Here is a 12,776-nt window from a genome sequence, read left to right on the forward strand (position 1 = left end):
TGAAGCCACGCCCCCGCTCGTGTCAACACAAGAATAGGCGGGGGAATGGGGCGGGGCTTCAGTGTAGCCAATCAGCTGTGGAGGAACGAAAAGGCGGGAAAAAGAGGAAGGAAAAGAAGGCTGAGGTGGTACCGGGGACCAGGCGGGAAGGGTGGGCGGAAGGAAGATCCGGCCTGCAGGTGACGTAAACTCGGCCTCCAGAGTAAGGCTGACCCTTTATCAGGCAGCATCACCCCGAACCCTCACCACCCCCATTCCACGCCTCAAAGGAAGAACCCGGATTCTCTGAAGGTAGCTTAGCGCCAGGGGCTCAGTCTCCTTATTATGAGGGGACAGATGAGTTCGGAGACCGTGTTCCCCACACATCTGAGGTCCAAACTTGAGGAGATGCACTTTTATGAAGATGGAGCTGAATTCTAAGGGAAGGTCCTGATTCTAAGGCAATCACCCCATCACCAGGACAGCCTAAAATCTACCCTGAGGTGCCTGGGGTCTCTGCTCTGCGTGCTGTTGCCCCCAAATCTGAAAGAGGTCCTCGTTTTCAGACCTCCCAGGTGTTCTGACCGCCATTCTAGCACCTCTCATCCCTCAAAAATCCCATTAACACAGTCCTAAAAATGGGCACTCTGGCTCCTGTGTCAGAGACATCACCCCAATATCCTACCCTTTCCTCTCTCCTTCTCCCTCGCCCAAGATCTCCTCACCCTGCCCCTCCACTTCTGGGATTCTGGAAGCCCCCTCACCCTACATCCTCCTCAGCCTACATTCCTAGTTCCTAGGATCCTCAGCAGCCCCCTCACCCTGTACCCCACTTTGGAATTATCTGAAGCCCCCTCAGCCTGCACCCCAACTCATAGGACCATCGAGCCACCCTTTCACCCTGCGCCCCCACCTGGAGGTGGGGCTTCCTAACAGCTCTTTCATCCCATGCACCAATTTCTAAGAACCCTGCAGACCCCTCACCCCATAAAACCCTGTCCTGGGACCCCAAGAACCCTCTGTCATCCCCTGCCCCCTTCTCTGGGACCCTTGGCAGACCCCTCACCCCACAGAACCCCATCCTGGTACCCTCCCCAATACTCTTCCATCCCATACCCCCTCCTCCTGGGACCCCTGGCAGCCCCTTTACCCTGCACCTTGGATTCTAACCACCCCCCACCATCCCTGTTGTCTTGCAGCAGCCAAGCCCCAGGGTGGGCCTGGAACCTGCAGACGGCAGCGCCCAGCCGGCAGAACCCAGCATCCCTGCTCTGGCCTCCCAGGGTCCGGGCAGCAGAGCAGCCACCATGCACATCCCAGAGAGCCTCCAGGACCTGGCCGACAGTGAAGCTGTGCAGTTTCTCAAGAGGCCAAAGGCGATCACACGGATCTTTGCAGGGGTGAGGCCCTCCTGTGGGCCAGCTGCCCTGTGGGTGACATGAAATAGGGCTTCTCAGCTCTCAGACCCAGTGCACAGGGTGGTGGGAGGAAAGGAAGGGCCAGCTGGGGGGAACAAAGCCAAAAGGAACTTGTAAATGAAGTCACCCCCTACTGAGCATCTTAACTATAGGCCCTGCAGTATTCTGAGCACTTATCAACTCTCCTGGGAAGAAAGAACCCCACAAAGTGGGTGCTCAGGAGCCCCACTTTTGAGAGAAGAAAACAGGATCAGAGAAAGTTAAATACTTTTTTGAAGGCTGTGCTGTCCAAGGGGGTAACCATAAGCCACATGTGACTATTCTAATCTAAACTAATGAAAATAAAATATTCAGGGACTTCCCTGACGGTCCGATGGTTAAGACTCCGTGCTTCCAGTGCAGGAGGCCGGAGTTCGTTCCCTGGTCTAGGAACTAACATCCCACAATCTGCATGGTGCAGCCAGAAAAAAATTTTTTTTAATTCCCCAGTCACAGTGGCCACATTTCAGGTGCCCAATAGCCACACGTGACTGGCAGCTCTCATATTGGACAGTGAGGATCTAGAACATTTCCATCATGGCAGAAAGTTCCAATGGACAGTGTTGGCTAAGGTCACACAGTAAGAGGCAGGGACTCAAACTGGGGTCTGTGAGAATACAGCCCATTCATTTTCCACCTCTCAGACCTAGGATGCCAGGAGGGTGGGTGGTCGCTGTGTGCCAGGCATGGTGCCAAGCAAGGACTTTACCTGCATTTGTTTCATCATTACCACATTCCCAAAGAGTCCAGACACCTGGGGGCAAATCCTCATTGAGCCCCTGACTTTGCTGTGTGACCTTGACCTGCTCACTGCCCTTCTCTGGACCTCAGTGCTTGAGGAGTTAGAGCAGTGACTCTGGGCTTTACACTGTGTAGCCTCCCCGGTACTCCTTTGGCAGAGTTGGGAACTGAGGCCCAGGGAGATGACGAGACTTGATATGGGTCAGGGGAGTAGGGGGAATATCCAGAATTGAACCCAGGGTCCTATTCCAGAAGGATTGATCAGGCCTGGCTGAGGATCCTAGTTTGGCCACATGATGTCCACATAGAGCAACATCCTCCCCTGCTTGCCTGGCTCTGTCCTGGCGTGATTATCAGCAGCACCTCCTTTAAGTCTCAAAAGTGCCCCGTTTTATTTGATAACTTGCCTGGTCACGCTAGGGCTATGTGACCTTGAACCAGAAACTTGATTTCTCTGAACCTCCAGACCCTCATGTGTCTAGTCCTTCCTGCTCATCAGGAAAGACTGTATGTCCAAATGAAATCAATGCCTCTCAGCCTGTCACCATGGGCCTGGCAAGTGGTCATCATTCCTTCAATAGCAATGATTACTGGGACCAACTTGTGATCAAGCAGAGAGATGGGTTGGGGGAGGCATAGGGTGGTGGGGACTCATCTCCCTTGTCGTCGCCCCAGGGAAGCGGGGAAAACACCTTCCACACCCCAGTTCCCAGTCCCTTGGTGGTGTCAGCATTTCCGCTCCTCACTATGACCCTATGACGTGGGCATTGCGACGCCTGCTGGACCCAAGGGGAAACCAAGGCTCACAGAGGTTGAGTGACTTGCCCAAGGACATCACCCAGCTGGCGGGCAAGTCCCAAGGATGCGCAGGTTTCCAGTGCTTCAGAATGAAGGGCGGGAGGTGAGGGAGAAGGAGGCCCAGCTGGTGTGGACTGGTGTGGGGAAGGGCTGGGGGGAAGGGCCGCCAACATTGCCAGACTCTTCAGTCATGGACTTTGCCTGCCGCCTCCCTCCTCCCGCCTGCCGCCCTCTCCTCCTTCCCCCCCTGGCCTGGCTCCTCAGTAGGGAGTCTCTGGGCAGCTGGTGCTCTTGTCCTTCTCACGGCCGCCCGCCAGCTGGTGCCTTAACTGATGAATCTTTGCTCCCTCCCTGGGGACAGGCCAGGAAGGGTGTGGAAGGAAGTCGGACTCGGGCTTCAGAGGGTTGAAGTCCCTCCAGCTCAGCCAAGCCCCCTTCTTGGGTGTCCAAAAGCAGCCCAAGGATTTAGGGGGGTCAGCAGACAGACAGCCCACGGACCCGGAAGTCAGGGGGGCTGGATTCCAATCCCATTGCTCCATGACTAACCTTGAGAGGACACGTCTCCTCTCTGGCCAGTCATGAGAATTACCTTCAGAGCCAGGCCCCCACCTCTTTGGGGCACAAGACAGACAGGGAAACTGAGGTGCCAAGCCGTGAGCAGTTGGCCCAGGTCCACCCAGCGGGTGGGGTCAGACACGTCTGGCTCTTTCCACTGCGCCATCAAGGCTTCTATTTATCACCTGTGAAACAGCAATGAATTATTATTGTAACCTCGAGCATGCGGGACTGGAGCAAGGCTGCAGGGAGGTGGCGCAGGTAAAATGTATCTGGGCTCAAAAATGATCAATGAGCCTTCCTGTCCTTGACCTGGCTCTGTCTCAGACCAGCAGGGCAAGACGCTCCCCTCCTGCAGACTCAGTGCTGCAGCCCCGAAAAGGAATGAATATGAATACCCTCCCTTAGAGCTAAAGTGCTGGACAAAAGGAGGGACTAGTCATTATTATTGGGCTTTCCTGGTGGCTCAGCGGTAAAGAACCCACCTGCCAATGCAGGAGACTCAAGTTCAACCCTTGGGTCGGGAAGATTCTCCAGAGAAGGAAATGGCAGCCCACTCCAATATTCTTGCCAGGGGAATCCCATGGACAGAGGAGTCTGGTGGGCCAAAGAGTCGGACATGACGCAGCAGCAACAACAACAACAAAGTCATTATTATTATTTTGTTTGTTCTTATTCAGAGAAGGCAAGTAAGACAAAGGAGAGGCGGATGGACAGAGGCTGAGGAGTTTAGAGTCAATCCTTGCCTCCCTGCTCCTACTCTAAAGGGCAGGGCAAGAGCCAAAAAGAAGGGCCGGTCATTCACTCTTCCAACACGTGTGCAGAGGTCCAGCCTGGCACTGGGTCCTGGGTGCAGACAGAAGGGTCCCATGTGCAACCTGTCCAGGAGTTCAAATTCTAATGAACTTCCTTCCTCTTGTCTCCTCCCTCCCTCCCATCCCCAGGCACCACCACATCCAATCAGTCACCAAGTCTAATGTCAAGTCCTAAATCTCACTGGATTCCCAGGAGCCCCTTCCCATCCATAATGACCCTGGAGTTTGCCTTGAACCCCCAGATCTAACCCTGGCCGTCCTCTGCTCAGGCCGGAGTTTTGCCTTGAACCCCCAGATCTGGCCGTCCTCTGCTCAGGCCTGGAGTTTGCCTTGAACCCCCAGATCTAACCCTGGCCGTCCTCTGCCATGCATAAAATTGAGCCTAAGTGAGAAATTTAATTTTTTCCATGGTTCCCAAGTCCAGTCCCCTCCATCTGGTGTTCAAGGCCTCTGAGGGTCTGGCCTCCCCGCCCGCATTTCCAGCCTCACTTCATACCAGATCCCTCAGCTAAGATTTCTCTCCAACCCCTGCAGGAGCTTCACTCGGCAGCAGCTGGCTTTTGCACACATGGTTCGGCCTGCCTGGAATGCCCTTCCTCCTGTCTGCCTGCAAAACTCCTCAGTTTTTTCTTTTTAATTCTAACTGGAGTGTGGTTGATTACAGTTGATATTATGATAGTTTCAGGAATCAGTATACTGAATCTGTATAACGTGATTCGGTTATACATACATATATATCCACCCTTTTCTTAGATTCTTTTCCCATATAGGCCATTAGAGTATTGAGTAGCATTCCCCATATTATACAGTAGGTCCTTTGTTTTGTTGTTTGGTTGCTAAGTCGTGTCTGATTCTTTGTGACTCCATGGACTGTAGCCTGACAGATTCCTCTGTCCATGGGATTTCCCAGGCAAGAATACCAGAGTAGGTTGCCATTTCCTCTTTCAGGGGACCTTCCCGACCCAGGAATAGAACCTGGGTCTCCTGCTTTGGCTGGCAGATTCTTTACCACTGAGCCACCCTGTTGTTCAGTCACTACGTCGTCTCAGACTCTTTGCAACCCCATGGACTGCAGCACGCCAGGCTTCCCTGTCCTTCACCATCTCCCTTACTTGTGAGCCACCTTACTTGTGATCTATTTTATATATAGTAGTGTGTACATGTCAATCCCAGGCCCCAATTTATGCCTCCCCCAAAACTTATTAGTTAAGGTACCGTTCAGATCAAGCCTTACTTCCTCCTAAATCCAGCCCCCTGGGTTCAGTTTCTGCTCAAATCTCGACTCCCTCCACAACTGCAGGCCCCAGCTTCCTCCCCAGCCTCCCGGCCTCCTGGCCTCCAGTCTCACTGGCTGGAGTCCATCTCTGCATGGCCCCAGAGGGGCCTTCACACACCTGGAGCCGCCCCTGCCCTGCCCCTGCTCTCAGCCCCCTCCCTGGTTCCCTCCCAACCCCCAGAGATCATCCCACTCCATAGTCTTCTTCACCCTGCCTGTTCTTATAGGCCTCACCGCATCCAGAAAGCACCCCCTGGACCAGCTCCCACCCCCCAATACATACACAACGGTTCCTTCCATACCTGGTGTCACCCCTGCCAGGCTGTGTTGTGACCGTCAGGGACAAGCCACCGGGGCTTCAAATTGTCCCTGAATCACAGTGATAGGAACCACTGCCCTCCAGGCATCTGGTCCAGGCGGATATATTAATAGCAGGAGGTAGGGCAGATTTAGGGTTTCCCTAGTGGCTCAGATGGTAAATAATCCTCCTGCAATGCAGGAGACCTAGGTTTGATCTCTGGGTTGGGAAGATCCCCTGGAGAAGGAAATGGCAACCTACGCCAGCATTCTTGCCTGGAGAATCCCATGAACAGAGGAGCCTGGCGGGCTACAGTCCATGAGTTCGCAAAGAGTAGGACACAACTGATCGACTATGCACAGCACGTACGTGCGCAAAGCGGATTCAAGAGCCAGACCGCTTGGGTTCAGATCCAGGCGCTGCCCCCTCACAGCTGATGGGCTCTGTGCCATTCACCACCTTCTTTGTGCCTCAGCTCCACTATCTAAAAGAGAGAGAGAGACTGTTGGCAGCGCCCACATCCTAGGGTGGCTGTAAGGATGGCACGGGCTGGTGAGCACACTGGTGGGTTCATCGATGAACATGGTAGAAGCCAGCAGTAGAGGCAGACGGTGCTACCCCGGTGTGCTGTGTGTGGTGCCCACAGCGGCGACAGGGCCAGCCTATCAGCGAGACTGCGTTTGCTTGTTTTTTTGGCCACTCTGGGTGGCACTAGTTCCCTGACCAGGGAAGTCCCAAGGCTGTATTTGCTTTACTTTTTTTAAAGTTTTTTAAATTTGATTTGATTTATTTACGTATTTGTTTTCGGCTGCCCTGGGTCTTCGTTGCTGCACGCAGGCTTTCTCTAGTTGCGACGAGCGAGGGGCTACTCACTAGTTGTGGCGTGTGGGCTTCTCATTGCAGTGGGTTTCCTTGTTGCAGAGCACGGGCTCTTCAGCACCCAGGTTCAGTGGTTGCGGTGCATGGGCTTAGTTGCTCTGTGGCATGTGGGACTGAACCCGTGTCCCCCACGTTGGCAGGCAGATTCTTAATCACTGGACCACCAGGGAAATCCCTGTATTTGCTTAAAAAAAAAAAGAAGCCTTGAGATTTCCGTGGTGACCTAGTAGTTACAATTTGGTGCTGTCACTGCCGTGGTTCGATGCCTGGTCAGAGAACTGAGATCCTGTAAGCTGTGTGGCATCGCCAAAATAGTCTTTTGTTTTTTAAAGAGTCTTGGAGCAAAAGGTGAACATTTGTCAGGTTCTCACTGTTGGTTACATTTCCTCCGTTCTTTTCTATGTCTTTGGAATATTTCACAAGTTCCTTTTTGAAAATGGAGAGGAATTAGCTGAGCGGGGAGGGAGGAGGAAGAAGTGGCAGGCAGAGGAAAGGGCTGAGAGGCAGATGGGATCAACAGGATGGCAGAGACTCATTGCTCACTCTTCCTGTGTCCTGGGTGATGTGCTAATAAGCATTTCGTGTTGGGTCTGGCGGCAGGTACCTGTTTGTGGGGTGGAAGGCATGAGTGAGTGAGGAGAGGTGAAGGGCTGGGGAGGGGCAGGCAGCGCTGCGAGCCAGGATGGGCAGTGTGGAAGGTTCCCTGGAGAGCCGAGTGGGGAGACTTGGAGTCAGGGAGGCCGGCAAGAGGCTGGGGCAGGGCCCCAGCAGGCGGGATGAGGCCGGAGCCGGGATGGAGGCTCGGAGGACGTGACCGGGAAAGAGGGCTTGGAACCACCGGGAGAGTGGACAGCAGACCCCTCCCCCCTACTCAGTGATGGGGATGAGGGATGAGGAGCAGATTTGGGAAGACATGGAGCTCCATTCCGGCTCTGGGAAACCCCCCTCACACCCACAGGTCTTCTCCCTGATCGTGTTCTCCTCCCTGCTGACTGACGGCTACCAGAACAAGACCGACAACTCGGAGCTGCACTGTGTCCTCAACAGCAACAGCGCGGCCTGCAGCTTTGCTGTGGGGGCCAGCCTGTTGGCCTTTCTCAGCTCACTGGCCTTCCTGGCCCTGGACGCCCACGAGGTCCGCCTCGCCAGCACCCGCTTCAAGACGGCCTTCCAGCTCCTGGACCTCATCCTGGCCGGTGGGTGAGCCCCGGCACTGCCCACCCCGAGCTCTCAGCCCCCACCCCTAGGCTCCCCTGGGCCCCCAGGACGCCACCTCAGAGCGTCCTCCACCCGTGACCCAGAGCTTCATCCCTCGCTTCTCGAAGCTCTTCTGCACCCGCTGTTTGAGGGAATCATTGCCCATCCCTCAGACTTGGTGCAAAGGTCGCCTCTTCTGACCCTCAGGGTAACTCTAGAAGCCTCTCTTCTGCCCAGCTTTCTCCTGGCATTCACCTCCCTTCTTCACAGCCTTTCTTGAAAAGCTACCAATGGTGGGAGGCAGGGTGCAGAGCGCAGCACCAGGCAGAGCAGGGTTTGAAATCTCACCTCTGGCGCAGCGTCGATGTGCAGGTCTCCTCCCCTCTCTGAACGTCCATAGAAGCTGGGATGGGAACCCCCACTGCCTGGTGGTCCAGTGTTTAAGACTGTTTTTCCACTGCAGAAGGCACTGGCTCAGTCCCTGGTTAGGGAAGTTCCACGTGCCTTGTGGTTATGGCCAAAAACCAAAACCAAAACAAAAAACCACCTCCAGGGTTTTTCTGAGGATGAAAGGCAAGAAAGGACACCTGTAGTAGTGCTGACACTTCCCGGGCATGCCCCACGCGTCACGGCACCACGTCAAGGGCGCCTCACGCCCCGCTCCTTTCTTCCTTAGAACCACCTGAGGGGGGAAGGCCTGTTCAGATTCCCATTTCATAGAGGAGGAAACTGAGGCTTAAGGAGGTTGTGTAATCAGACCCCGAGTGGCAGATCCAGGCTTGCAAGCCAAGCCTAGCCTCCTAACCAACGCCGAGCACCTTAGACAGAGCCTGGCACACAGCGTCCGACACTTGCTTGTTCCTTTTTCTCATGCTCCGGGCTCCTTCCTTTCCTCTTCCACACCTGCCCAGTTCCAGAGACTCAGGGCTGGGTGGGGCCCTAGAGATCACTGAGTCCAGCAACATCCAAAAGAAGGTTCTGTGAGGGCAGAGCTGTTCTGGGCCTGGGCTTCCCAGTGCAGGAGCCACGGGCCATGCATGGCCGCTGAGCACTCAAAGTTTGGCCAGTGCCATCGAGGGGTGGAAATTTTTTTTTTAATTTTTTCCTTATCTATTTATTTTTGGCTGCCTGGGTCTTCACTGATGCACTCAGGCTTTCTCTAGTTGCAGCGAGCGGGGCTACTCTCTAGTTGCAGTGCACAGGCTTACCGCAGTGGCTTCTCTTGTTGCCGAGCACGGGCCCTAGGGCGTGTGGGCTTCAGAAGTTGTGGTCCACAGCCTTAGTTGCTCCAAGGCATGTGGGTTCCTCCTGGACCGAAGATTGAACTTGTGTTCCTGGCATTGGCCAGCTTAGTCTTAACCACTGGACCACTAGGGAAGTCCCGAAATTTTTTTTGTAAGTCTATTTTAATGGACTGAAAATTTTAATTGATTGAAATGGAAAAAGTCACAGTGGCTGCCGACCCCCACAGCAGATATAGCAGCCCACTCCAGGTGGTTCTTTAAAGAGGGCTGGGAGGGAGAGGCCACAGTGGAGACCTCAGCCCCCAACACCGCCCCTCTTCTCTCCCTCAACCTCCCAGTCATCTGGGCAGGCGTCTGGGCTGTGGGATTCTGCTTCCTGGCCAACCAGTGGCACCGTTCGCCACCCAGATACTTCCTCCTGGGGAGCAACAGCGCCAAGGCCGCCATCACCTTCTCTTTCTTCTCCATCCTCGTCTGGGTGAGGAGGGCCCCCTGTCCCACCCCTACTCCCCCAGCGGGGCAGGGCGGGATGGTGTGGGTTAACAGGGCAAGAACCTACCTGCTCTCAAAGCTCACCTGGGCCTCCGCAAGCCCCTTCTGTGTCCTGGGCAAATGGGGAAGAAGGCCCCCCCCACCTTCTTCCCGGCAGACGAAGCCCAGCTTCAGGGAGCGCTGCCCGCGGCCCCCTCCCCAGCCCGCCCCAGCCAGCCTCCAGCTCACCCTCCTCTGCCCGCAGATATTCCAGGCCTACCTGGCCTTCCAGGAGCTCCGAAATGATGCCCCGGTCCCCTACAAGCGCTCCCTGGACGAGGGCGGCGTGGTCCTGACCTCCCTCTCCCCACCGTCCGCCGCCAGCCCTGTCAACACGCCCACCACCGGCCCCCACGGCCCGAGCTACGCCAGCTCCTCCCTGTCCCCCTATCTGAGCACCCCGAAGGCCCCCCGCCTCGCCATGATGCCCGACAACTAGAGAGCCTTCTCTACACCAATAAAGACAGAATCCTCCCTCCAGAAGGGTTTTGGAAAACAGCCCTTTTCCTCTCACGTCTGTTCCTCTCTGGTCCCTCGGGCGGCCAGGGGTCTCCTTGAGGGGAGGGTGTCTCTGCGGCAGGTCCCATTTCCATCCCACCTCCCGGACTCTCCATCCGAGTGTCACTTTTTTTTAAATTTTTTTTTAAATTTGTCTGCGCCAGGTCTTAGTTGCGACATGTGGGATCTTTAGTTGCGGCGTGGGAGCTCTGAGTTTTGGTGTGTGAGATCTAGTTCCCTGACCTGGGAACGAACCCAGGCTCCTGGTGCCGGGAGCGTGGAGTCTTAGCCATTGGCCCCCCCAGGGAAGTCCCTTGGGTGCCCTCTTCACAGCTACGGATGGTGATGGGAGGGAAAGGAAAACCTTCTTTTGGGCCTGCGCACAGTGAGCCCTTTACCGCCCGCACTGGCCATGGGAGGGAGGCAGGAGGTGCCCCGCTGTCCAGCCGAGGAAGCTCAAGTTCACAGACAAGATGCTTCCACCGCTGGAGAGGGTGCCAAAGAGAACCAGGGCGAACACTCAGGCCCCCCAAGCTGTCCAGCGAGGGCCCACACTCTTTAACTCACCCCAGTGACAAGATACCCAACTCCTCAGCTCAAAACCATGCTGAGTGAGGACTAAAGGATGACAAGTCCCTGACCGACATCAGAGGAGATACTCGTCTTCAAATATTTGAAAGCTTGTTTGGGGAGAAAGGAAGGAATCCTCTAGAACCCCAAAGCTGCTCAGGGTCTTGCGCTCAGGTCACAAGACTCTGAGCAGGTGACTCCAATGGGTGAAGCACCCATGAAGGGAGTGGTGGGGGCCAGGAAGGGGCAGCCTTCACTCAGCACCCAGCGTTCAGCATGGTGGCCCAGGATGTCTAGGGCAGTGCTGTCCAGGACTTCCCTGGGTGTCCAGCCGTTAGGACTCTGTGTTGCCACTGCAGGGGGCATGGGTTTGATCCCTGGTCAGGGAACTAAGACCCCACAAGCAGCAGGGCAGCCAAAAAAAAAAAAAAACAATAGAACAGTGCTGTCCAAAAGAAGTAAAATTTGAGCCTTGGTGTCAGGGAAATGGGGCATTTAAATTTGTCCCCTGGCCACAGGATGAAAAGTTGAATGAGACAAGTGAAATGAATATACATTTTATTTAACCTACCTGGTGGCTCAGATGGTAAAGAATCTGCCTGCAATGCGGGAGACCCAGGTTCGATCCCTGGGTTGAGAAGACCCTCTGGAGAAGAAAATGGCAACCCACTCCAGTATTCTTGCCTGGAGAATTGTGTAGACAGAGGAGCCTGGCAGGCTACAGTCCATAGGGTTGCAAAGAGCTGGACACAACTGAGCAACTAACACGCATATCCAAAATATTATCATTTCAACATATCATCAGTATACAGTCACTAGCCAGATAGCTTACATTCTCGGGCATTGAGTTCTTTAAATCCTTCATGTATCTTACACAGACAGCGCACCCTGACGTGGGGCCACCAATTTCAAGCACTAACGGTCACTGTATTGAATGGTGCAGCTCTAGAACCTTCTGGTATTTCTAGAACAACTGGACATCCATTTATTTTTATGTGGGATAGGTTGGCAAGGAATACAAAAACAAATGAAGTTTAATGTTATGCCAGCAAAACCAAACACACCCACACAAGGGCCATGGTGGTGGCAGAGGACTCACTTACAGACTGGGCAAAGGGATGTGAGTTGTGGGGAGTCCAACATGGGCTCCGTGGTCCCCATTTTTTTGTTTCACGCATGGCAGTGCTCAGTGCTAGGGGTGCAGAAATAAACAGGCTGTGGTCCCTATGGGCACTTGGAGGAAGAAGCAACCATGCAGAGGGCAGGCTTCCGGCGTGGGAAGCAGAAGGAACCCCCAAACTCTGGTCCTCACCCTGTCACTGGCTGAATCACCTCGGACGGGTCACTTAATGCCTCTGGGCCCGTGCTGGGCTGGCTGTCAAACCAGAGCCTCGGACCAGATTTAGATCAATGGTTTGCAGACTGTGGTCGAAAACACGCCTGCTTCCGACCCTGAATCAACTGAAGCAGGCCTGCTCCTCCGTCTTCCGTGTGAGGCTTCTGGGCTTAGAAAGGAAGGAAGAACATCTGCAAAACTCCACAGCAGTGGCTAAGCACCCGGGATCCAGCAGCAGGAAACTGGGGTGCCTACACCACCTTGGCCACTCGCACCCCCGCTGAGCCTCGGTTTCCTCCACAGCAAAGGGAGGGGGCTCTGAGGGTCCCTGCGGGCTCACCCGTGTAACACACTCTGCCTGGTGCTCATGAAATGCTCAGAAATGCCAGCTCCTTGCCTCTTGAAGCTTCCAGAGCCAGCCTAGGGGAGAACCGAGGCTGGTTAAGGAAGGTCTTAGAGGACATGTAGGGGATCTGGCAGAATCCAGGGCAAAACTCCAAAGGCTGACAAGGGCCAGGCAGGTAACATGAGTGAGGAAACAGACCAGATGTGAAGCCAGTCTGGAGGGAAACACAGAAAATATTCACTTTCCTTTGAACTTC

General features: G+C 54.7%; 1 protein-coding gene across 5 annotated transcripts; it reads left to right on the forward strand.

Annotated features, from left to right (window-relative positions):
• The first annotated feature begins 43 nt into the window (after nt 1-43).
• On the forward strand, nt 44-10,388 carry SYNGR4 (synaptogyrin 4). Of its 5 annotated transcripts, none has more exons than XM_025269430.3 (5): nt 44-179; nt 1,182-1,379; nt 7,757-7,994; nt 9,578-9,717; nt 9,976-10,388. In XM_025269430.3, exons 2-5 carry the CDS (start codon nt 1,287-1,289, stop codon nt 10,207-10,209), a joined length of 705 nt encoding a protein of 234 aa, XP_025125215.1. In that variant the 5' UTR covers nt 44-179; nt 1,182-1,286; the 3' UTR covers nt 10,210-10,388. The 5 variants fall into 5 exon arrangements, with proteins under 5 accessions (XP_025125215.1, XP_025125213.1, XP_006041040.1 ...); XM_025269428.3 differs by having other exon boundaries at nt 49-179; nt 1,179-1,379; nt 9,976-10,387; XM_006040978.4 differs by having other exon boundaries at nt 81-202; nt 1,179-1,379.
• Nucleotides 10,389-12,776: the final 2,388 nt, after the last annotated feature.

The sequence above is a fragment of the Bubalus bubalis genome, chromosome 18 (genome assembly GCF_019923935.1).
Source record: "Bubalus bubalis isolate 160015118507 breed Murrah chromosome 18, NDDB_SH_1, whole genome shotgun sequence".
NCBI classification, from domain to species: domain Eukaryota; kingdom Metazoa; phylum Chordata; class Mammalia; order Artiodactyla; family Bovidae; genus Bubalus; species Bubalus bubalis.

What these genes read in the sequence shown, in the direction of transcription:
- SYNGR4 (XM_025269430.3), top strand. Translation starts at nt 1,287, where the DNA reads ATGCACATCCCAGAGAGCCTCCAGGACCTGGCCGACAGTGAAGCTGTG. An exon ending in TCACACGGATCTTTGCAGGG is followed by an intron (nt 1,380 to 7,756) that starts GTGAGGCCCTCC and finishes TCACACCCACAG; the next exon opens with GTCTTCTCCCTGATCGTGTT. An exon ending in CCTGGACCTCATCCTGGCCG is followed by an intron (nt 7,995 to 9,577) that starts GTGGGTGAGCCC and finishes TCAACCTCCCAG; the next exon opens with TCATCTGGGCAGGCGTCTGG.